This window comes from Kogia breviceps, chromosome X, assembly GCF_026419965.1.
Source record: "Kogia breviceps isolate mKogBre1 chromosome X, mKogBre1 haplotype 1, whole genome shotgun sequence".
NCBI classification, from domain to species: domain Eukaryota; kingdom Metazoa; phylum Chordata; class Mammalia; order Artiodactyla; family Physeteridae; genus Kogia; species Kogia breviceps.
Window position 1 is genome coordinate 72,575,697 of NC_081330.1, and position 23,600 is coordinate 72,599,296.

The 23,600-nt window shown below is 36.8% G+C and overlaps 1 protein-coding gene across 1 annotated transcript in view; it reads left to right on the forward strand.

Moving 5' to 3' along the window:
• TEX11 (testis expressed 11) overlaps nucleotides 1-23,600 on the forward strand; it is a 376,012-nt gene that overhangs the window by 108,278 nt on the left and 244,134 nt on the right. The window contains exon 10 of the mRNA XM_059050388.2: nucleotides 7,366-7,451. Within this exon, the coding sequence (XP_058906371.1) occupies nucleotides 7,366-7,451 (86 nt within the window). The remainder of the gene's footprint in view (nucleotides 1-7,365; nucleotides 7,452-23,600) is intronic.

The following is a 23,600-nucleotide window of genomic DNA, read 5'->3' on the forward strand; positions in this document are numbered from 1 at the left end:
ACCTTCTTTTTTGTTTAATTGCTTTTATCTAGTATTCCATTTTGATTTCCTTCTCATACCTTTTTCACCATATGTTTCAGTTACTTTCTTACTGGTTATTCTGAAAATATAATTAACATCATAAACTTGTAAGAATCCAGTTTGAATCAATACCTATTAGCTTCAATATTATACAAAAAGTCTGCTGCTATACATCTCCATTTACAAATTACATATTTATATATTATGTGCCCATTAGCATAAACTTATACTTATTTTTAAATGTATTTTTCCTTTAAATCGTATAGAAAAAAAGAGTTGTTATGAACCAAAAATACAGTAATTCTGACTTTTATGTTTACCTAGTTACCTTTACCCTTATTTTTATTTCTTTGCATTACTACCTAGCATGCTTTTGTTTCAGCCTGAAAAATTCTATTTAGCATTGTAGAACAGGTCTACTAGAGACAAACTCTCAACTTCTGTGTATATGAGAATGTCTTAATTTCTCCTTCATTTCTGAAAGGATAGTTTTGCCACATAGAGAACTTTTGGTTGAAAGTTGTTTTTTTCATCACTTTAAATATGTCATTTCACTGCGTTCTGGCTTGTATGGGAAATCAGCTGAAGTTTGAGAAATCAGCTGAAGTTTGAGGATCCCTTGTACATGACTAACTGCATCTCGCTTGTTGCCTTCAAGATTCTTTGTCTTCTGACGGTTTGATTATAATATATCTCAGTGTGGATATCTTTTTTTTGTTGTTTGTTTTTAATAAATTTATTTATTTTTGGCTGCGTTGGGTCTTCGTTGCTGTGTGCAGGCTTTCTCTGGTTGCGGCGAGCGGGGGCTACTCTTCATTGCGGTGCGTGGGCTTCTCATTGTGGTGGCTTCTCTTGTAGAACACAGGCTCTAGGCACAAGGGCTTCAGTAGTTGTGGCTTGCAGGCTCTAGAGCACAGGCTCAGTAGTTGTGGCACATGGGCTTAGTTGCTCCACAGCATGTGGGATCTTCCCAGACCAGGGCTCGAACCCATGTCGCCTGCATTGGCAGGTGGATTCTTAACTACTGAGCCACCAGGGAAGTCCTGGATATCTTTGTGTTTATTCTATTTAAAGTTTGTTGAGCTTCTTGGACTTGCAGATTTGTATCTTTTTTATCAAATGTGGAAGTTTGGGGCCAATATTTCTTTGAGTATTCCTTCTGCTTTTTTCTCTGTCTTCTCTCCTTCAGGGACATTGTTGTTTTCTCATGGGTCTCAGGCTCTGTTCATTGTTCTACATTCTTTTTTCTTTCTGCTCCTCAAACTGAATAATTTCTGTTGATCTTACTTTCAAGTTTTCTGATTCTTCTTTCTGATCTAATCTTTTTTTGAAACTCTGTGGTGAGTTTTTACTTTCAATTATTGTACTTTCCAGCTCCAGAACTTCTTCTCTTATATATGTAATTTCTATCTCTTTATTGATATCCTCTATTCGGTAAGACATTTTTATCCTTGTTTCCTTTAGTTCTTTTTCCACAAATTGCTTTATCTCATTGAGCATATTTAAGACAGTTGATTTAAAGTCTTTATCTTTGGAATTCCCTGGCTATCCAGTGGTTACGACTCGATGCTTTCCCTGCTGGGACCTGGGTTCCATCCCTGGTTGGGGAACTAAGATCCCGCAAGCCACGCAGCGCAGAAAAAAAAAAGAAGCCTTTGTCTTTTATGTCCAGTATCTGTGCTTTCTTAGGGACAGTTTTCCTTCCTTCCTTCCTTCTTTCCTCCCTCCCTCCCTCCTTCCCTCCCTCTCTCCCTTTCTTCCTCCCTCCCTCTCTCCCTCCCTTCCTTCTTTTCTTCTTGTGAAAGGGCCATACATTTTTGCTTCTTTGTATGTCTTATTTTTTTGTTGTTAAAAGTGGACATTTTAATATTATAATGTAGTAACTTTGGAAGTTAGATTTTTCCCACTACTCACAGTTTGTTGTTCTTGCTGTGGTTTGTACTTAATTGTTTGTTTAGTGACTTTTCTAAACTATTTTTTTTAAAGACTGTGTTCTTTGTCTCCTTTACTCTAAGTTGCAGTCAGCCTTTATCTATTTATTTATTTTGACAGTGCCGGGTCTTAGTTGTGGCACACGGACGTCTTAGTTGCAGCATGCTTGTGGGATCTAGTTCCCCGACCAGGGATTGAACCTGGGCCCCCTGCATTGGGAGTGTGGAATCTTACCCAGTAGACTATTAGGGAAGTGCCCACAATGAGATATTGCTTCACACTCATTAGGATGGCCGAAACAACAAAATAACAGGTGGTGATGAGGATGTGGAGCAATTGGAACCCTCATACACTTGCTGAGAAACGTAAAATGATGTAGACGTTATGGAAAACAGTATGACAGTTCCTCAGAAAATTAAAAAATAGAATTAGTGTATAATACAGCAATCCCATTCTGGGTATATGTCCAAAAGAAAAGAAAGCAGGTTCTTGAAGAAATATTTGCACACCCATGTTCATTACAGCATTATTCACAGTAGTTAAGAGGTGAAAGCAACACAAATGTCCATTGACAAATGAATGGATTAAAGAAGAAAGATAGTATACACATACAGTGAAATATTATTCAGTCTTAAAAGGAAAGAAATCCTGTCAACTGCTACAACATGGGTGAGCCTTGAGAATGCTATACTAAATGAAATGTCAATCACAAAAAGCCAAATATTTTATGATTTCCCTTATATGAGGTATTTAAAAGTAGTCAAACTCACAGAAACAGAAAGTAGAATGGTGATTGCCAGGGGTTTAGGGAGGGGCAAATGAAGGGTTATTGTTCAATGGGTAAAGAGTTTCAGTTTTGCAAGATGAAAAAGTTCTGGAGATCTGTTGCACAACAGTATGAATATAGTTAACACTACTAAATTGTACACTTAAAAATGGTTAAGATGGTACATTTCATTACATGCTTTTTACCACAATTAAAAACTTTTCTTCTTTTACTATCATTTTACTGGGATGTTAGGAGAGAACAGAGGTAGTTGTGTGTGCTCAGTCTGACATCTTTAACAGGAATGTGATGCTGGCTTTTTTGTTATTTTTCTCTGCTTTTTGTTTCCTGTTTACTTTTTCCCACCTTCCTGTGGGTTAGATGAACATTTTTAGAATTACCTTTTATCTATATTATTTTTGAGTTCTGTTTTTATAAGGACAGTCATGATGGATTTAGGATGCACCCTAATCCAGTATTACCTTACCTTGATTACACTGCAAAGACCCTATTTCCAAATAAGGTAAAGTTCACTGGTTTCAGATGGACATGAATTTTGGAAGGAGGGCATTATTTAACTCAGTATAGTCTTGATAGCATAAGTCCTTTTACTTTATTCTTCTTCATTGTTGTTTTAGCTGTTCTGGGCCTTTTACTCTTCCATATTCCTTATAGAGTCAGCTTGTCAAGTTTGGTGAAAAACTGTTGAAATTTTGATTGAAATGGCATTTGATTTATAATTAATTTGGAGAGCATCACTGTCTTTATATAATGTTGAGTCTTGTTATCAATGAATGTGATATGTCCTAATTTATATAGTTTTCTTTAATGTATTTCAACATAGTTTTGTAATTTTCTGTATAAAGATATTTCAGTCAATTTGCTGTCATAAGTGATATCTTGGAGTTTACATTTTTATTTGTCATTGGTGTATAAGAATGCAGTTGCTTTTAAATGTTTATTTAATATCCAGCAACTTCTCTGAACTCTTTTATTAATTCTAATAATTTCATCTGTAAAGTTTCTTGGATTGTTTGCATTTGCATGTTTTTACTATCTCTTTTGTCTCTAGCTCTGTTGCTATCTATTTCACATTATAAATTACTAGAGGACACAATAGTCTGTAATGACCTATATGGGAAAAGAATCTTAAAAAGAGTGGATATATGTATAGGTACAACTTGATTCACTTTGCTGTACACCTGCAACTAACACAACATTGTAAATCAACTATACTCCAGTAAAAATTGAAAAAGAAAAATAATTCCTGGAGGGCAGACACCTTTCTTTAATATGCTTTGTAGAGTAAATGGACATTGAATTGCGTATTGAAAGATATGAAAGGAGACTCATAGCTGGTGTTTAGGGAAAGAAAACTTTTGGTATCTTGCCCAGAGTTAGAGCTGATAAAGGGAAAAGCAAATGTAAAGAGAGGGGAAAGGACTGAATTAGAGGATCACAGATATGTAACAGAAAAGTAATTATTAACTATGCCTTCATCAGGATGCGGCTACCAGTAAAGGACCTTGAAGTTCAGAGTTAAGAGTTTGTATTTTGTTTAGAAGGTGATTGATAAAACTATACTGTTAGAAAACTCATGATTTTCATTCTAAAGGTCAATGAAGTTATTTAGTGTGCTTTTGATGGGCTTAAGGTTTAGACAAGACCTGAAAATCAGGGCAAGAAATCTTATAATGAGAGGAAATGATCGGATAAAGGTTGGAGAGGAGCTAACTGTAGTATTATTCACTTTAAAAGAATTAATGAATTAAATAAGCCAACTCTCTTTTTTCTGAGACATCCTTCCTGTATCCCAAAACTAGATTAGGAATTACTTAAGGTGTTGACATGAAGGCAGAAGGTAGTGCTGTATTGTTTAGAGGCAGAGAAATAAGTGTTTGGAAAATTGTATCTTAGAGCACCAGGAGAAATAACTAATGACCTATTGTTTATTATTACTGAGACATCTGAGGATTAGAGAAAGCTGAGTCAGGGAGGGGTTGGAAGGTAAACGTCTTAAAGCCATTAAGGAAGAAAGGCAGGCAATTATCATTCAATTATCGTTACACAATTATAATTGAACAAAATGTAAAAATACATGATCTATAAATGTTTAAAAGACAACAAAATCACAAAGAAAAATAGCTTGGAACTTGGAACTAAAAAAAATAATAGGTTTGTTTTTTCTGAATTTTAAGAACCTAGTTCATAAAGTAAGTCACAGAAAATGAAATTATCTAGTTAATTAAAAATAAAAAGGGGACTTCCCCAGTGGTCCACTGGTTAAGATTCTGTGCTCCCAATGCAGTGGGCATGGGTTCAATCCCTGGTCAGGGAACTATCAATAGATCCCTCATGCCACGACTAAGAGCCCGCATGCTGCAACTAAAAGATCCCACATGCCGTAACTAAAAGTCCTGCACACCTCAATGAAGATCCCACGTGCTGCAGCTAAGACCCAGCACAGCCAAATAAATAAATAAATATTTTTTTAAAAGCCTCATACTGAACTCAAAAGTTAGTGATCAAACTCATTTTTAGCTGCAGTATCTTAACTGAGTTTTAAAGATCCTCTATATAGTCTCATCGTGGCATTGTAAATTAAGTATTCGGTTGGATCTTTTATTTCTGGGCCACTAGATGAAGCAGTGGCTGGAGTTTCTAGAAATTCCATGAGTTCTGGTCCCATAAGTCCGTTTCTATATGACCAATATACAACAGACTTACAGATCTACCTTCTTTGTGTTTTTTGGCCACTGTGTATTATTTGCAAAATGAGATGCTACCACTCCTTGGAAGGCCAGGAACGTATTTTTTTTTTTTTTTGCGGTATGCGGGCCTCTCACTGCTGTGGCCTCTCCCGCCGCGGAGCACAGGCTCCGGACGCGCAGGCCCAGCGGCCATGGCTCACGGGCTTAGTTGCTCCGCGGCATGTGGGATCTTCCTGGACCAGGGCACGAACCCGTGTCCCCTGCATCGGCAGGCGGACTCTCAACCACTGCGCCACCAGGGAAGCCCAGGAACGTATTTTTTAAAGAGATATTTGTATAAATCTTAGTACTAAATACCCCATTAGAAATGTTGCATGAGGACAGAGATTTTTGTCTGCTTTGTTCACTGATATGTCTCTTAAGGCCTAAAATAGTGCCTAACAGATAAGACATGCTTAGTAAATGTTTATCATTGAATGTATAAATGAATGAGTGAATGGAGCAGTACTGGTCATTAAAAGATTTTTTTTCGGTCATTACATTGAAAATATGCTGCAGGTCTCTTGAAAGATATCTTAGTATTTTGTAGCTTTGGTCTTATAAGTTTATTGTTTTGTATTCTTTTCTCCCCTAGGAAGTAGTATTTAATGTAAGTACACTTGAAGGGATTGTGAGGGAAGAAAAAAAAAACACTGAGGAAATTGAATAAAGACTCAGTACATTTAAATGTTCATCAAAAGTTTTACTTTCCATTTTTCTCTGTATAAGTTAGTTGCAAGCCTCTCTGCAGCAAGTGGGTATAAGCTGAGTTATTCCAATATAGCTACATAACTGGTGTAGCCCTGTGTGAACCTATGGGATCTGGGGCATGTAATGAGTTAAGCTTTTTCTGCTGAAATGTCGAGAATGCATTTAAATACTTCTGGATTCTTGCCAGACCCACATTACCAAGACTGTTCTTTATTTTAGATTCAAATATACAGTAGGTCTGATGTGCTCAGGCATGCATATTGAACTTCTACTTTCTGAATGTACTGTACTGTAATTCAAAGGGAAACTTTTTTGAAGCAAGACAGCTCTTTACACATTACTTATGAATAACTTCCCTCAGATCTTGGATTCTTAATTGAGGATCTGCTTCTGTAGTCTTACTCAGGTTAAACTTACAAAGGACTCCTTTATATGGATATAATCAGATTCTGGATAGATGGTTTCTATAAATAGTGAGGGGATATTTGGGTAAATTATTAGAATTAAGTTTTTTTTCTTTTATGCCATTTCCCAGTATTCTGATGAATGGAAATTCTGTATGATATGACATTGACACAGCGACTGAGATGCTGATTAATCTGTAAGAGTATTTTCCTATGGCATCATTCACATACTTGTTCCTACTTTCATCTCAGTGGTAATTTTTGTAAAGAAAATTTTTGTTGTTATCAAGAGAGCCATTAAATTAACTATTTCTAAATAAGTCTTATGACTAGATGGTGCTTTGGACACATTTCACGTTTTTTAAAGTTGTCTTAATTTTGAAAGGTATTCATTCATTTTTTGCCCCCCTCAGTGGTGATTTTGTTTTCTTTGAATATACTCTTTTCTAATGCCTTTTACTGAATCTGGCAACCTACAGAGGCATTTTAGCCTGCTCTTTTGCTGGGCAATGATTAGTTTTCCCATTTCCTGTTACAAAGGACCTTTCAAGTTCTATTAGTAATGTATTGTATTACCTTTCCATAGGTAACTAATGCCACACCCTGAATATTTTTAGCTCCTCTTTATATAAATTGAGAGGTTTTGATAAGATTGAATGGGTTATTTTGATGTACAGAACACTAAGTATGTCTTAAAGACTCTGAAATGCTATAGATTTATTTTAACGTTAAGAGAATCATGAATCTGACATATCTTCTTCTTGTTTTTTTAATATTGTAGACCGTATATCTTCATATTCTCTGTTATAGCTTTGGAGTAGAAACCTACAAGCAGAATAAATATGAAGAAAGTTCTTTCTGGCTCAGGTAATATAAAAAAATAATATAGATTAATGATTATTATCATAGAGTTCAGTTAATACTTACTATAGGGTACTTTGGCAGTTTAAACATTTTCTGACTTCAAAAGTCAACATGCTAAATTTATTTACTCCTTTAACATGTATTGTTTATTATTCTTATATGTTGCCAGTTGATAGAAAAAGTATTCTATTCTTAATAACATAAAAGCATGTTCTCCCTCCATTCCTCCTTTGTATCTTCATCAAGAATATGGAAATCCTTATTTTTTGCTTTGGTATGTATTGCTGTCTGCTAACCCTGAAGTAGAAGGGCAGGTGGGTAAATAGTAGGATCACCTAAAATTATTATTAGTCTTAAGAGAATCTTGGTATTTTAATATCAGTCAAGTAAGTATATATTAAGCACTTACTATATGCTTAGAACTACACTGAGATTTGTACTGTTGTGTTGAATCTGGAAATATCAGGGAATAGTGTAAAAATATAGCAACTGTATGCAAGAATCCTGTGTTTCACTGAATACCTATGCCCAGTACAGGTTCTGACATAACAGTAGATACTCAGTAATTGCTAGTGAATTTCTGTGAAAAATCTATTTTTCTGGAGATGTCACATAAAGTGCTTTGAATTTTCTTTTCCTTTTTAATTAATTAATTAATTTTTGGCTGTGTTGGGTCTTTGTTGCTGTGCATGGACTTTCTCTAGTTGCGGCGAGTGGGGGCTACTCTTCTTTGCAGTGTGCGGGCTTTTCCTTGCAGTGGCTTCTCTTGTTGCAGAGCATGGGCTCTAGGTGTGCGGGCTTTAGTAGCTGTGGCGTGCGGGCTTTAGTAGCTGTGGCTTGCGGGCTCTAGAGTGCAGGCTCAGTAGTTGTGGCACAGGGGCTTAGTTGCTCTGTGGCATGTGGGATCTTCCTGGACCAGGGCTCAAACCTGTGTCCCCTGCATTGGTAGGTGGATTCTTAACCACTGCGCCACCAGGGAAGTCCCAAGTTCTTTGAATATCAGGGGATTATGGAGTAAAATATAGCAAATGAATTCCTGAATGTTTCCCTTCTCTGAGTATGGGGTTAGTTCTAGTTATTTGGAGATATTCTCTTGATTAGTCTAACTATTGTGAAAATTACATTTACCATTAATGAAATAAATAGAAATATGGTCATTAAGATTATAGTACTCATAGGCATATATATCTCTAATAAAATACTTATGCAAATAACTTGTTTATGTAAAAGACTTTTTAGAGCCCAAAGATTGATCAAACTCTGTAAAGAACTATGCCTGACAGAGCAGGCTTATGCAGTTATAAGAGATATACTTGTCTCAATTTAGAATGCTTCATACAAGTGGAATATACCTGAAATGTTTATTATAAATCACATTTATCAATTGAATTATTAAAAATATACCAAAGGAGCTAGCTAGTTTAGCATAGGTTTACAACAAGTTTCCTTTAAATGAACAGCCTTTTTATAAAGTGAATGAGTGAGTTCTATTCTAGGATTTGGCAGTGTTTGGGGGAGCAGCAATCACAAAGGTTATGGCATCAACCTATCAAGAGATTAGTATGCCAAGGAGACAGGAATGGGAAGGACAAAAAAAGAAAAAAAGGATGTCGTGGTGCCATGGATGGCTTCTGGAAGCTTAAGACTTTGGAGGTGAGCCTGTAGTTTATGCCAGAATGAACATAAACGTGAATGCTCTCTAGCAACTGCTTATAAGAGTAGGCTGAGGCTTGAAGTGGCATAAATGTAGGTTATTATCATATATGCCATGGATTGTTGACCTCTTATCTGTTATTATCATTTTTAGAAAACCTTACAGAAGGAAAATATGACAGTGATAGAGCATGACTGATATTTATATCATAAGCTAACTATATCAGATTTTTACTCTGTTTAGTGTCTGTATTAGGAACATTATTTGACCCACAGTCATATTTAGATAATAACATATTTATAGAGCACCACTATATTTTTGACTCTTTTTGTATTCTTGTCACTAGAATGAGATTGGGGAAAACAGGAAGTACTTGAATTCTAGCCCTAGTTATTATATATTATTTTAATCTTTCTGCCAGATTATTTTTCTACATCTTTGGGGATATAAAAATAACTTAGTGAAGTATTGTCAAATGCCTTGAAAAGGATTATATTTTAATGTATTTAAAAAGAGGCAAAAATAATTATCAACATTGTGATACCTACCTTTTAGAATTATTCTAGAGATTAAATACGATGATGCATATATTGTAGAGTGTTTAATAACATGCTTGGGAAATAGAAACTGCTCAATATATGGCAGTATATATGGCCATATATATATTATGGCCATAGCTGCTGCTATTGCTAGGTGATGTGTTTGCTGTTTACCGCAAATGGGCACTAATGTGGCTGCTTCACTAGTATATTCTAAATTTTTTTTTCTTTCTTTTTTTTTTTTTTTTGTGATACGCGGGCCTCTCCCGTTGCGGAGCGCAGGCTCAGCAGCCATGGCTCACGGGCCCAGCCTCTCCGCGGCATGTGGGATCTTCCCAGACCGGGGCACGAACCCGTGTTCCCTGCATCGGCAGGCGGATTCTCAACCACTGCGCCACCAGGGAAGCCCATATTCTAAAATTTATCACAGTGAAATCAAACGCAGATTACTTGTTGACTTCCCAGGTAAAAATATTATAAAGACAGACACCCACATCTTTTTATCATATACTGCCATTCTTTGGGGCGATTCTTCTTTGTGCTTTAATTATCTGTGTGTTGAGAAAACTGTTGGGAGCAGTTGGTGATACAGGCAGGAATGAATAGCTGCTAATTAAGCATCTTTCTCTGTAGGTTTTGTACTAGAAGGGCATGGAAGGTGAGTGTACTTTCTACAGGCTTAACTCTTTTGAGAACAGTGGATACTTTAAGCTAGAGGTTATATACAATTTGGAAATACCCATTCAGTCTAAAAGGAAAACCCCTCATTTTCTCACAAATGATAAGATACCAAAATTGCTGTAGTATATTAGAATTTTGTTGAAGTAGAAGCCTAGAACATAAAGGGTGGTAGTGGGTATTGCTTATAAAGCTCTTTTCTTTCCCTCAGTTCTTGTTAACAGATCTCAGTTTAGGACTTTGGTCAGTTTTTGTCTCCCCCTTGCCCTTTCTTTTGCTAAGAAAACTTCATAAACAGCTGCTGCTTTCCTTGATTTCTGCCACATTTTGGGGGGATTTTTAAAAAAAAAACATTTATTTTTGGCTACTTTGGGTCTTCATTGCTGCATGCAGGCTTTCTTTAGTTGTGGCCAGTGGGGGCTGCTCTTCGCTGCGGTGCGCAGGCTTCTCATCATGGTGGCTTCTCTTGTTGCGGAGCATGGGCTCTAGGCACGCAGGCTTCAGTAGTTGTGGCACGCAGGCTCAGTAGTTGTGGCTTGTTGGCTCTAGAGCACAGGCTCAGTAGTTGTGGCTCACGGGCTTAGTTACTCCACGGCATGTGGGATCTTCCTGGACCAGGGATCGAACCCATGTCCCCTGCATTGGCAGGCGGATTCTTAACCATTGCGCCACCAGGGAAGTCCCTCTGACACACTTTTTGGATTATGTCCCCTTATTAGAGATGCCACAGATTAAGAAAGGCTGCTATAATTCTGAATGAAATTGGGAATCCTTAAGCTTACTTTACTGTTGGCGTCAAGGTACCTGCCTCATTGTATTCAAATGACAAGTTCAGTTAGGACTCCATAGAATATAAAATTTCAGATCTTTGAAACGAGCTTTGGAAATATGTTTAAGAGGTTTTCTTGTTTAATAAAGTACAGTTTTTCATTTTCTCCCCTTTTGTAATTCTTGCTATACTGAGCTCCTCTGTCTGCTCCTGGCAGAGGCAAGAATAAGTAGGTGGAAAGAGACTGTTGATATAGAACTTTCTTCTGCACTCTAGGGGATTTGTTAGTGGCCTTTCAGTTACCCTGGTAGAATTTAAAATTAGTGTTTAGTCTTTTAAAGTCCTATCTAACAATTTGGACATATATTTTGCTGAACTTGCCTTTTTAGAAAAGGTTTACAGAAATTGCACTCTAGCTAATTAGTAATCTACAAGAAGTACTGTAAACCAAACAATAGAAATAAGTCCAACTCAAAAGGCTTTGGAATTACACTGATTTACTGAAAAGACTTTGCATATTTTTCCCATGGGAGAAAAATGTCCTAATCCCCATATCTTAGTCATATTCATTTTTTTAACATGATAGAATTTATTTTAAAAAAGTCATTTTATTTATTTATTTATTTATGGCTGTGTTGGGTCTTCATTGCTGCAAGTGGGCTTTCTCTAGTTGTGGTGACTGGGGACTACTCTTCCTTGCAGTGCATAGACTTCTCATTGCACTGGCTTCTTTTGTTGTGGAGCATGGGCTCTAGGCACGTGAGCTTCAGTAGTTGTGGCATGCAGGCTCAGTAGTTGTGGCACACGGGCTTAGTTGCTCCATGGCATGTAGGATCTTCCTGGACCAGGGCTCAAACCCGTGTCCCCTGCATTGGCAGGCAGATTCTTAACTACTGCACCACCAGGAAGTCCCACCTTAATCATATTCTTTATCAAGGATGATTTTTCCTTGATTTCTAGTAGTTCTTTCTAATTCACTCATCTGTGTTCCTTGGAGCTACTGGCTGGTAAACACTTGGGGAGGCTTACTTTTCCCCTTTTGCTATAAGACCTATTTTCTAATTACGGCAAATTAAATTTGGGAGAGAAGAATCAAAATGAAAGGGTAATAACCATGGATATAGTAAAAATAATGTTTAAAACTTCTTTGCTGATTGGGGACTTCCCTGGTGGTCCAGCAGTTAAGACTCTGCACTTCCAGTGCAGTGGGCGTGGGGTCGATCCCTGGTCAGGAACTGAGATCCCACATGCCACGCTGAGTGGCCAAATTAAAAATAAATAAATAAATAGAATTAATTTTAAAAAAACTTCTTTGCTGATTAAAGCAGTTATATGTGCTAATTATAAAAATTTAAATGTCACAGAAAAAGTAATATGGAAAGTAAAAGTCCCCTGTAATCCCACACTCATAAATGCTCAGTATTAACATTTTACTTTGTTCTTTTTATTTTTTTTCAAAAATAGTTTAAAAAAACTCTTTAATATATTAAATGACAAAGAAAACATGAGAATCCTTGACATGTATTTGGAAGATTTAAGGAGTTTTTTCAAAATGGACAGTAAATAAAGAAGGTTAGTGAAATGAAACTGAGCCCAAGACTATACACAGGAAAATTCCTAATTGGTGACCTCTTGTTGTAGTAGAGACAGTGAGATAAATTGGGAAAATGACAGAAAACATTTGAATTGGATAGAATCCTGAAGAACTGGATAAAACCCTGAAAGTGTTTTGTAAAATATTATCTAATATTGATCTTAGTAACTGAAATTTAAATGACCCTACTGCCTTAACCTATACGTCAGAGACTAAGTGCTTATAAATTTCTGAAGAGGAGAGGCCTTTGTAGGTTACCAAAAATGAGAATATTTCTCAGGTCCTTGTGTGAGAGGCCTGGGTTGCTTTTCTCCTCTCAGCATCCGAAGAAAGCATGATTTCTTTAGCATCCTTCTGAGACCATAAGGTCTCATTTCATATTTTCTTAAACACACACACACACACACACACACACACACACACACCCTAAACTTAATGTTGCTAGATTTTTGGATGTGAATAAATAATTGGGTAAGTATTATGTTAGAGGAGGAGTAATTTTTTTAGCTCCTTTTCTAACACCATTTTAAATTTGCCTGAAATGAATCTAAAGCCTGTCTTGGCAGCTAATGTGAGTTGTTTCCTAGTAATTGGGGATAGTTTATTTTTTATTTATTTAGTTTTTTCGGTACATGGGCCTCTCACTGCTGTGGCCTCTCCCGTTGCGGAGCACAGGCTCCGGACACACAGGCTCAGTGGCCATGGCTCACGGGCCCAGCCGCTCCACGGCGTGTGGGATCCTCCCGGACCGGGGCATGAACCCGCATCCCCTGCATCGGCAGGCGGACTCTTAACCACTGCACCACCAGGGAAGCCCGGGGATAGTTTTTATGTTAGATGTAGTATCCTCAGGTGGGAAGAGAAGTGTGTCTCTTTTCTGTTCTATAAAACTTTTTGTATCTCTTATGGAATTGAAAGAGGAGAATTTAACAAAAAATATAGTTTTAGTTTCTAAATTTATAGTGCTTAGAGTTAGTAAACCCAGATTATGTAATTTCTGTGATGGTTTTAAAAAACAGTTATTATGTTTACAATAAGGACAGTGTTAATGAGATATTTTTTATTTATCAGTATTTAGCCTTTACTCTGGTTGTATAGGAATATGTGACACCAGAGTTCTTCTAGTAAGAAGGGAAACAACAAAGGAAATATACGTAAATGTATTTATATGCACAAATATTAACGGTTCAATGTATAAGCCGAAGGGAAGTTTGTATCAGTTTTAATGCTACTTAATATTCATTGCTTTATTTTTGTTTTGTCTCAGCATGAGACCATGAGATTTTGACAATATTATCTGTAATCAGGCAGTGTGATCTAGGGAAAGAGCACAGAGAAAAATCTGTTACTAATCAACTCTGTGACCTTGGGTGATTCACCTAACTATTATGTGCTGTGATATAGTCATCTGAAAAATCAGTGCAACATTATTTGTGTAGGTGGCTTGTGATGAAGATAGCATAAGTAATACAATAGTACTTTGAAAAGTTAAGGGTATTATATGATCATAGACTATGATAAAATTATTAACTATAAAAATGATCATATAGAAGACATGTTTTAATGGAAAATGGAATGTATTAGCACCATCTTGTGGAAATATAACAAATTGTATAGTAGCAATTTTAATAAGAAGATAGTTTACTATAGATAACACTTTATAGCTGTAAGAACCCTTACAGATCATCTAGTTCAGAAATTAAGAAACTGTGTTCTGTGGTACCCTTAGGTTCTGCCAGAAGAGCTTCAGAATCTCCTTTAAGAGGAGGAGACTTATTCACACTTCTCCAAGATCTCCATCTTGCTTCAGAGAAATTAGGCTTTAATCAGTTTCCTAAGTAGTATGTCCTTTTAAGATTTTGTCTGAAAAAATGATTCATCTGCTTAGAGTTTAAAAAATGATAATGATCAACTTCATCTTGTACAGATAAGGAAATGGAAATTTGGAGAGGTTAAGAGATTTATACAAGGGGACATAGCTGAGGCACTAGATATGAATAGTCTTTCTCCAAAGGTCGGTAGTGATGTCACCCCTATTTGATTCCTGATTTTAGTAGTTTGAGTCTTTTCTCTTCTTGGTTAGTCTAGCTAGCTAAAGTTTTGTCAATTTGTTGGATCTTTTCAAAGCACCAATTTTTGGGCTTCCCTGGTGGCACAGTGGTTGAGAATCCGCCTGCCAATGCAGGGGACACGGGTTCGTGCCCCGGTCCAGGAAGATCCCACATGCCGCAGAGCGGCTAGGCCCGTGAGCCATGGCCGCTGAGCCTGTGCGTCGGGAGCCTGTGCTCTGCAACGGGAGAGGCCACAACAGTGAGAGGCCCGCGTACCGCCAAAAAAAAAAAAAAAAAAAAAGCCCCAATTTTTGGTTTTTGTGATTTTCTCTATTGTTTTTTAAGTATTCTATTCCATTTATTTCCACTGTAATCTTTATGACTTTTTCCCTCTGTGCTTGCTTTAGGTTTAGTGTGCTGGCTTTTTTTTCCCCCTAAGATGGAAGGTTGAGATCTTTTTAAATATTGCCATTTAATATTTAATATTTTAATATTGCTGGCTAGGATATTTCCCCTAACCATTGCTTTAGTTCCATCTGATAAGTTTTGGTGTGTTTTGTTTTCCTTTTCATTCAGCTCAATGTATTTTCTAATTTCCCTTGTGATTTATTCTTTGACCTGTTGGTTATTTAGGAGTGTGTTGTTTAATTTCCAAATAACTTCCTTTTGTTCTTGACTTCTAATTTATTTCCATGTAGGGAGAGAACCTGTTTTGTATGATTTCAATCCTGTTAAGTCAACTGAGGCTTTTTAAGGCCTAGAATATGTTCCATTCTAGAAGAATGTGTAGTCTTCTATTATCTGGTGCAGTGTGGTGTAGTTGTCTGTTAGGTTAGAAGGTTTATAGTGTTGTTCAAATCTTCTGTATCCTTTTTGATGCTCTGCCTAGTTGTAATATGCATTATTGAAAGTGGGACACTGACATCCCCAACTATCATTGTTTAATTATGTACCTCTCCATTCAATTTTGTTGATTTTTGCTTCATGTATTTTGGGGCTCTGTTGTTAGGTCCATATATGTTTATAATTGTTATATCTCCCTGATGGATTAGCCTTTTTATCATTACAAAATATCCTTCTTTATCTCTAGTAACATTTTCTTTTGTTTTGAGGTCTGTATTGTCTGATATTAGTATAGCTACTGTAGCACTCTTATGGTTGTTATTTACATGGTATATCTTTTTCCATTCCTTTTTAAAAAATTTTATTTTCATAAATTTACTTATTTGTTTATTTATTTTTGGCTGTGTTGGGTCTCTGTTGCTGCATGCAGGCTTTCCCTAGTTGTGGTGAGCAGGGGCCAATCCTCGCTGTGCTGCACAGGCTTCTCATTGTGGTGGCTTCTCATTGCGGAGCATGGGCTCTAGGCGTGTGGGCTTCAGTAGTTGTGGCATGTGGGCTCAGTAGTCATGGCTCGTGGGCTCCAGAACGCATGCTCAGTAGTTGTGGCACATGAGCTCAGTTGCTCCACAGCATGTGGGATCCTTCTGGACCAGGGATCGAACCCATGTCCCCTGCACTGGCAGGCAGATTCCCAACCACTGCACTACCAGGAAAGTCCCCCTTTTTTTTTTTTGCAGTACGTGGGCCTCTCACTGTTGTGGCCTCTCCTGTTGCGGAGCACAGGCTCCGGATGCGCAGGCTCAGCAGCCATGGCTCATGGGCCTAGCTGCTCCGTGGCATGTGGGATCTTCCCACACCGGGGCACAAACCCATGTCCCCTGCATTGGCAGGCGGACTCTCAACCACTGCACCACCAGGGAAGCCCTTCCATTTCTTTACTTTCCTCCTCTTTGTATCTTTGAATCTAAAGTGTGTCTCTCATCAACAGCATACAGTTGGATCTCGTTTTAAAATTTAGTCTGAAAATCCCTGCCATTTGATTGTATTGTTTAATCCATTCATTTTTCATGTTAATATTTTTAAAATTTAATGTTTATTTTTATACAGCAGGTTCTTATTAGTTATCTATTTTATACATATTAGTGTATATATGTCAATCCCAATCTCCCAATTCATCCAACCACCACCACCCCCTCCCGCTTTCCCCCCTTGGTGTTCTCTACATCTGTGTCTCTATTTCTGCCTTGCAAACCAGGTCATCTGTACTGTTTTTCTAGATTCCACATATATGTGTTAATATACGATATTTGTTTCTCTCTTTCTGACTTACTTCACTGTGTATGACAGTCTGTAGATCCATCCACCTCTCTACAAATGACCCAATTTCATTCCTTTTTATGGCTGAGTAATATTCCATTGTATATATGTACCACTTCTTCTTTATCCATTCATCTGTCGATGGGCATTTAGGTTGCTTCCATGACCTAGCTATTGTAAATAGTGCTGCAATGAATATTGGGGTGCATGTGTCTTTTTAAATTATAGTTTTCTCTGGATATATGCCCGGTAGTGGGATTGCTAGGTCATATGGTAGTTCTATATTTAGTTTTTTAAGGAACCTCCATACTGTTCTCCATAGTGGCTGTATCAGTTTACATTCCCATCAACAAAGCAAGAGAATTCTCTTTTCCCCACATCCTCTCCAGCATTTGTTGTTTGTAGATTTTCTGATGATTCTAACTGGTGTGAGGTGGTACCTCATAGTTTTGATTTGCATTTCTTTAATAATTAGTGATGTTGAGTATCTTTTCTTGTGCCTCTTGGCCATCTGTAAGTTTTCTTTGGAGAAGTGTCTGTTTAGGTCTTCAGCCCATTTTTTGATTGGGTTGTTTGTTTTTTTGATTTTGAGCTCCATGAGCTGTTTATATATTTTGGAGTTTAATCCTTTGTCTGTTGATTTGTTTGCATATATTTTCTCCCATTCTGAGGGTTGTCTTTTCGTCTTGTTTATGGTTTCCTTTGCTGTGCAAAAGCATTTAAGATTCATTAGTTCCCATTTGTTTATTTTTGTTTTTATTTCCATTACTCTAGGAGGTGGGTCAAAAAAGATCTTGTTGTGATTTATGTCAAAGAGTGGTCTTCCTATGTTTTCCTTTAAGAATTTTATAGTGTCTGCTCTTACATTTAGGTCTTTAATCCATTTTGAGTTTATTTTTGTGTATGGTGTTAGGGAGTGTTCTAATTTCATTCTTTTACATGTAGCTGTCCAGTTTTCCCAGCACCACTTATTGAAGAGACTGTCTTTTCTCCGTTGTATATTCTTGCCTCGTTTGTTGTAGATTAATTGACCGTTGGTGTGTGGATTTATTTATGGACTTTCTATCCTGTTTCATTGATCTATATTTCTGTTTTTGTGCCAGTACCATGCTGATTTGATTACTGTAGCTTTGTAGTATAGTTTGAAGTCGGGGAGCCTGATTCCTCCAGGTCCGGTTTTCTTTCTTAAGATTGCATTGGCTATTCTGGGACTTCTGCATTTCCATACAAATTGTGAATTTTTTTGTCCTAGTTCTGTGAAAAATTCCATTAGTAATTTGATAGGGATTGCATTGAATGTGTAGATTGCTTTGGGTAGAATAGTCATTTTGACAGTATTGATTCATCCAATCCAAGAACATGGTATATTTCTCCATCTGTTTGTGTCATCTTTGATTTCTTTCATCAGTGTCTTATAGTTTTGTGAGTATAGGTCTTTTGTCTCCTTAGGTAGGTTTATTCCTATGTATTTTATTCTTTCTGTTACAATAGTGAATGGGATTATTTCCTTAATTTCTCATTCTGATCTTTTGTTTTTAGTGTATATTAATGCCAGAGATTTCTGTGCATTAATTTTGTATCCTGCAACGTTACCAAATTCATTGATTAGCTCTAGGAGTTTTCTGGTGGCATCTTTAGTATTCTCTATGTATAGTATCATGTCATCTGCAGTAATAGTTTTACTTCATCTTTTCCGATTTGGATTCATTTTATTTCTTTTCCTTCTCTGATTGCCGTGGCTAGGATATCCAGAACTGTGTTGAGTAATAATGGCAAGAGTGGACATCCTTGTCTTCTTCCTCATCTTAGAGGAAATACTTTCAGTTTTTCACCATTGAGAATGATGTTTGCTGTGGGTTTGTTGTATATGGCCTTTATTATGTTGAGGTAGGTTCCCTCTATGCCCACTTTCTGGAGAGTTTTTATCATAAATGGGTGTTGAATTTTGTCAAAAGCTTTTTCTGCATCTATTGAGATGATCATATGATTTTTATTCTTCAGTTTGTTAATATAGTGTATCACATTGATTGATTTGCGTATACTGAAGAATCCTTGCATCCCTGGGATAAATTCCACTTGATCATGGTGTATGATCATTTTAATGTGTAGTTGGATTCTTTTTGCTAGTATTTTGTTGAGGATTTTTGCATCTATCTTTATCAGTGATATTAATCAGTAATTTTCTTTTTTTGTAGTATCTTTGTCTGGTTTTGGTATCAGGGTGATGGTGGCCTCACAGAATGAGTTTGGAGTTCCTTCCTCTGCAATTTTGTGGAAGAGTTTGAGAAGAATGGGTGTTAGCTCTTCTGTAAATGTTTGATAGAATTCACCTGTGAAGCCAGCTGGCCCTGGGCTTTTGTTTGTTTGGATTTTTTTTGTGTGTGTTGTATGCGGGGCTCTCACTGTTGTGGCCTCTCCCGTTGTGGAGCACAGGCTCTGGACGCATAGCCTCAGTGGCCATGGCTCGTGGGCCCAGCCACTCCATGGCATGTGGGATCTTCCCGGACCGGGGCACGAACCCGTGTCCCCTGTATTGGCAGGTGGACTCTCAACGACTGCGCCACTAAGGAAGCCCTGTTTGGATATTTTTAATCACAGTTTCAATTTCATTACTTGTGATTGGTCTGTTCATATTTTCTGTTTCTTCCTGGTTCAGCCTTGGCAGGTTATACCTTTCTAAGAATTTGTCCATTTCTTCCAGGCTGTCCATTTTATTGACATAGAGTTGCTCGTCGTTGTGTCTTATGATGCTTTGTATTTCTGCAGGGTTCATTGTAACTTCTCCTTTTTCATTTATAATTTTAATGATTTGAGTCCTCTCCCTGTTTTTCTTGATGAGTCTGGCTAAAGGTTTATCAATTTTGTTTATCTTCTCAAAGAACCAGCTTTTACTTTTATTGATCTTTGCTACTATTTTATTTGTTTCTATTTCATTTATTTCTGCTCTCATCTTTATAATTTCTTTCCTTCTGCTAACTTTGGGGTTTTTTTGTTCTTCTTTCTCTAATTCTTTTAGGCGTAAGGTTAGATTGTTTATATTAGATTTTTCTTGTTTCTTGAGGTAGGCTTGTATTGCTATAAACTTTCATCTTCGAACTGTTTTTGCTGCATCCCATAGGTTTTGGATAATGGTGTTTTCATTGTCATGTGTCTTTAGGTATGTTTTGATTTCCTCTTTGACTTCTTCAATGATCTCCTGGTTATTTAGTAACATATCGTTTAGTCTCCATGTGTTTGTGTTTTTTACGTTTTTTCCCCTGTAATTTATTTCTAATCTCATAGCATTGTGGTCAGGAACAATGCTTGATATGCTTTCAGTTTTCTTAAATTTACCAAGGCTTGATTTGTGACCCAAGATGTGATCTATCCTGGAGAATGCTTTGTGTGCACTTGAGAAGAAAGGGTAATCTGCTGGTTTTTGTTGGTATGTCCTATAAATATCAATTAAATCTATCTGGTCTATTGTGTCATTTAAAGCTTCTGTTTCCTTGCTTATTTTCTGTCTGGCTAATCTGTCCACTGGTGTAAGTGAGTTGTTAAAGTCCCCCACTATTATTGTGTTACTGACGATTTCCTCTTTTATAGCTGTTAGCAGTTGCCTTATGTATTGAGGTGCTCCTATCTTGGGTGCATATATATTTATAATTGTTATATCTTCTTCTTGGGTTGATCCCTTGATCATTATGTAGTGCCCTTCCTTGTCTATTGTAACATTCTTTATTTTATACTCCATTTTATCTGGTATGAGTATTGCTACTCCAGCTTTCTTTTGATTTCCATTTGCATAGACTGTATTTTTCCATCCCCTCACTTTCAGTCTGTATGTGTCCCTAGGTCTGAAGTGGGTCTCTTGTAGACAGCATATATATGGGTGTTGTTTTTCTATCCATTTAGCAAGCCTGTGTCTTTTGGTTGGAGCATTTAATCCATTGACATTTAAGGCAATTATCAATATGTATATTCCTATAGACATTTTCTTAATTATTTTGGGTTTGTCTTTTAGGTCCTTTTCTTCTCTTGTGTTTCCCACTTAGAGACATTCCTTTAGTGTTTGTTGTAGAGCTGGTTTCGTGGTGCTGAATTATCTTAGCTTTTGCTTGTCTGTAAAGCTTTTGATTTCTCCATCAAATCCTAATGAGATCCTTTCAGGGTAGAGTAATCTTGTTTGTAGGTTCTTCCCTTTCATCACTTTAAATATATCATGCCACTCCCTTCTGGTTTGTAGAGTTTCTGCTGAGAAATCACCTGTTAACTTTATGGGAGTTCCTTGTATGTTATTTGTCATTTTTCCCTCTTGCTTTCAGTAATTTTTCTTTGTCTTTAATTTTTATCTGTTTGATTACTGTGTGTCTCGTGTGTTTCTCCTTGGGTTTATCCTGCCTGGGGCTCTCTGTGCTTCCTGGACTTGGGTGGCTATTTCCTTTCCCATGTTAGGGAAGTTTAGACTATAATCTCTTCAAATATATTTTCTGGTCCTTTCTCTTTCTCTTCTCCTTTTGGGACCCCTATTATGCGAATGTTGGTGTGTTTAATGTTGTCCCAGAGGTCTCTTAGGCTGTCTTCATTTCTTTTCATTCTTTTTTCTTCTGTTCCATGGCAGTGAATTCCAGCATTCTGTCTTCCAGGTCACTTATCCATTCTTCTACCTCAGTTATTCTGCTATTGATTCCTTCTAGTATATTTTTCATTTCAGTTATTTTATTGTTCATCTCTGTTCTTTAATTCTTCTAGGTGTTTGTTCTTTAATTCTTGTAGGACTTTGTTAAGCATTTCTTGCATCTTGTTGATCTTTGCCTCCATTCTTTTCCGAGGTCCTGGATCATCTTCACTGTCATTGTTCTGATTCTTTTTCTGGAAGGTTGCCTATCTCTATTACATTTAGTTGTTTTTCTGAGGTTTTATCTTGTTCATTCATCTGGTTCATAGTCCTCTGCCTTTTCATTTTGTCTGTCTTTCCATGAATGTGGTTTTCATTCCACAGGCTTCAGGATTGTAGTTCTTCTTGCTTCTGCTGTCTGCCCTCCTCATGTTAATATTATTGTTGGATTTATAACTGATATTTTGCTTTTTGTTTTCATGTTTTGTTTCATAACTACTTTCCCCCTCTTTTTCACCTTTACTACCTCCTTTTGTCTTAAAAGTGGATATTTTTTTTTTTTTTTTTTTTTTTTTGGTGGTATGCGGGCCTCACTGTTGTGGCCTCTCCCATTGCGGAGCACAGGCTCCGGACGCGCAGGCTCAGCGGCCATGGCTCACGGGCCCAGCCGCTCCGCGGCATGTGGGATCTTCCCGGACCGGGGCACGAACCCGTGTCCCCTGCATCGGCAGGCGGATTCTCAACCACTGCGCCACCAGGGAAGCCCAAAAGTGGATATTTTTTGAGAAGTAATGAGTTTTTTTTTTTATTGTGGTTATGTATATATCATGAAATTTGCTATTTTAATCATTCTAAGTGTATAATTCAGTGACATTAATTACATTAGCTGTGTTATGCACCTATCATCACTATTTCCAAAACCTTTTCATCAACCCAAACAGGGACTCGGTAACTTTCAAACTTTAGCTCCTCCTTCCTCCCTCCCCCTCATCCCCAGAAAGCTAATCTGCTTTCTGTCTCTATGAATTTGCCTATTCTGTGTACTTTATATAAGTGGAATCACACAATATTTGTCCTTTTGTGTCTGGCTTATTTCACTTAATGTGATATTTTCCAGGTTCATCCATGTTGTATAATGTATGGATACTTCATTCCTTTTGGTTTTTTAAACTGATGAGTTATTTTACTGTGGTAAAGTATACATATCATAAAGTTTACCATTTTTAAGTGTACAATTCAATGGCACTTAAGTACATTCACAGTGTTGTGCATCCATTACCACTCTCCATTTGCAGAATGTTTTCATCACTCCAATCAAATTCTGTTCCCATTAAACAATAACTCACTGCCTCCCACTCCTCTCAGCCCCTGGTAACCTCTATTCTGCTTTGTCTCTATGACTTTGCATATTCTAGGTTGCTCATATAAGTAGAGTCATATATTATTTTTTCTTTTGTGATTGGCTTATTTTACCTAGCATAATGTTTTCAGGTTCATCCATGTTGTAGCATGTATCAGTATTTCATTGCCTTTTATGGATAAATAATATTCTATTTTATGGATTTACCACATTTTGTTTATCCATTCATCAAGTGATGAACATTTGGGTTGTTTCCATCTTTTTTTCCTATTGTGAATAATGCAACTATGAACATTGGTATATAATTCTTCTTGAGTCCCTGCTTTTAGTTCCTTTGTGTATATACCTAGAAGTGGAATCGCTGGGTCTTAAGTGGGTATTTTATACTATATCATTTAAATTTATTGAGCAATTTAAAAAATTATATATTCTTTGAGTTATTTTCTTTCTGGTTGTTCTGGGGCTTACAACATACATCTTAATTTATTAGAAGTTACTTTGGATGTATGCTAACTTTATTCCAGTAAAATATAGGAACTTTACTTCTGTATAACTCCATTCCCTTCTCTCTTTTTTGCTATTACTATTATACATATGATGTGTGTATATATTTTAAAAGTCAACAATATATGCTTATAATTATTGCTTTATATAATCTTAATGTATTTTAAAGAAGAGTAGAGAAAAAAGGAGAGCATAAATATATTTATAGAATTTTAAAATATATTGAGTTTCTTATCAGTTTTGGTT